This window comes from Hippocampus comes, unplaced genomic scaffold (assembly GCF_001891065.2).
Source record: "Hippocampus comes isolate QL1 unplaced genomic scaffold, H_comes_QL1_v1.1 scaffold56, whole genome shotgun sequence".
Lineage (NCBI taxonomy): Eukaryota > Metazoa > Chordata > Actinopteri > Syngnathiformes > Syngnathidae > Hippocampus > Hippocampus comes.
This window is the reverse complement of record NW_017842056.1, coordinates 134,683-136,521: the sequence shown is the minus strand read 5'-3', so window position 1 is coordinate 136,521 and position 1,839 is coordinate 134,683. Positions and strand designations below refer to the sequence as shown.

Here is a 1,839-nt window from a genome sequence, read left to right as displayed (position 1 = left end):
TGCCACATTGCGCTCAACTGATGCGCAGATCCATGTATGTGGCGCATGCAGCAGAAACATAACAGAAATATCCCCCGACCTCACATTCACAACTTTGCCAAACAGTCCGCTGTGTGCCAGTAAGCAGAAGCGCATGTGTTTTGTGAACTCAAATCTGTGCAGCCAGTAACATTGCAGCTCTGCCTACCTTTTGGCTTTTTTACGTGATTTGACTTGGACTTCTGTGTAGCCCGCTTCAAAACTGCACACGGCAGTGGTATGCACGCTTATAAAAAGTCCCTTTTACATCCTCTGTCTCCTTTGGAGTACTGCCGCGTTGCTGCTAGAAGAGCGCATGGCTGAAAAGCGCCCCTTGTGCCCTAACTCGTCCATGTTGTGGTGTTTCTTGGTCCGCCAGGCCTCAGCAGCGACAGCGGTTTAGGCAGCACCGACGGAAGCACCGACTTTCTGATGATGGGGCCAATGGTGGACAGCGTGACGGAAGAAGGTGCGTCCTCGACTGAAATCACAGCAACTTGAACATCGGACGCATGTGACTTGATTTGACTCATCAATAACTCCTGGATGTTTTTTTCCCTCAGAATGTGAGGCATCCGAAGCCTCGAGCGGCGAGGCCGATCATGACACGTCGGACCCGGAGGACAGCGGGCACCTCCACCCCGGGGCGCTCCTGTACAGAGCAGCCAGAGCTCGCAACATCACCGTCATGGCCGAAGCGCTGGCGCACGGCGCCGACGTCAACATGGTTAATCAGGAGGACCAAGAGAAGACGCCCCTCATCCAGGCTGTGATTGGGGTGCGTACTCACTGCAACTCCGAGCGCTTGTGCGTTCGTCACCAGCTGGATGTTGAACCAAAAAATGACAAAAACAAGATGTAAACGTTTCCCACAAGGAACGGGCGGAAATTGGGAGTACCAAAGAAAAGGTTTTCAAAAAACATTTCGAATGAATCATTTCTAAAGTCAATCTCAATTATGGGGGAAGTTATTCTATTTGTGTTTAAACTATGATTTGTATTGAAGTCTAAATGGTTTGTTTACAAATTGTGGTATACATTTGAATTTGGGATTAAATGATGGAAAATCTTTGATGATTCCCTCCCCCCATCATTGGAATGTTGTTTTGTTTTTGTTTATTAAAAATCCAAACCATTGGGCAGAATAATTCTTTTTGTTTTAAATCTGTAAATTCAATCAATTGTTATTATTTTTTTTTTCATTTCAAAAACTTTTTTCCTGAAATCATGGAGAAAAAAAGAAAATAATTTCTATATTATCTCCAGGGGTGTTCTGCTCAGGGTTTAATGCCGCCGATACCGATTGGCGGTGGGTTGCTGTATTTAGTCTCGTTTCTGTAAATCTTTGTAAAGGTCTGTCAACCATTGTTTGAAGGGTTCCTTGCTGGCCTGCGAGTTCCTGCTCCAAAACGCCGCTGATGTCAATCAAAGAGATGCGAGAGGGCGGGGCCCCCTGCATCACGCCACCTATCTGGGCCACACAGGGTGAGTCCAAATTCAGTGCTAGCCTGCTAGCGAGGCGGAATGCCTCGCTGGCGGAACGCCATCACTTCTACTTGGCTCTTTGCCTGTGGAAAACCAAACACATTCTTCCTAAGAACTTGTGAAGCACCAGCTAAGCGCAGCGCTGGCGCTGAATGAGCACCAAGTTTTTTGGGGGGTGTGGAAAAGGGGTATCCTTCACCTCAGCTTGCCTGTGTGCTTTCAGGCAGGTGTGTTTATTCCTAAAACGAGGCGCCGCCCAGAACGACGGCGATGAGGATGGCCACGACCCGTTGAGCATTGCGGTGCAGCAAGCCAATGCTGACATCGTCACAACGT

General features: G+C 48.2%; 1 protein-coding gene across 1 annotated transcript in view; it reads left to right on the top strand.

Moving 5' to 3' along the window:
- Positions 1 to 1,839, top strand: part of LOC109510349 (arf-GAP with coiled-coil, ANK repeat and PH domain-containing protein 3-like) — a 31,894-nt gene that overhangs the window by 11,110 nt on the left and 18,945 nt on the right. The window contains exons 2-5 of the mRNA XM_019860597.1: positions 398 to 487; positions 582 to 796; positions 1,394 to 1,503; positions 1,727 to 1,837. Coding sequence (XP_019716156.1) covers positions 451 to 487; positions 582 to 796; positions 1,394 to 1,503; positions 1,727 to 1,837 — 473 coding nt within the window. The 5' untranslated portion in view covers positions 398 to 450. The remainder of the gene's footprint in view (positions 1 to 397; positions 488 to 581; positions 797 to 1,393; positions 1,504 to 1,726; positions 1,838 to 1,839) is intronic.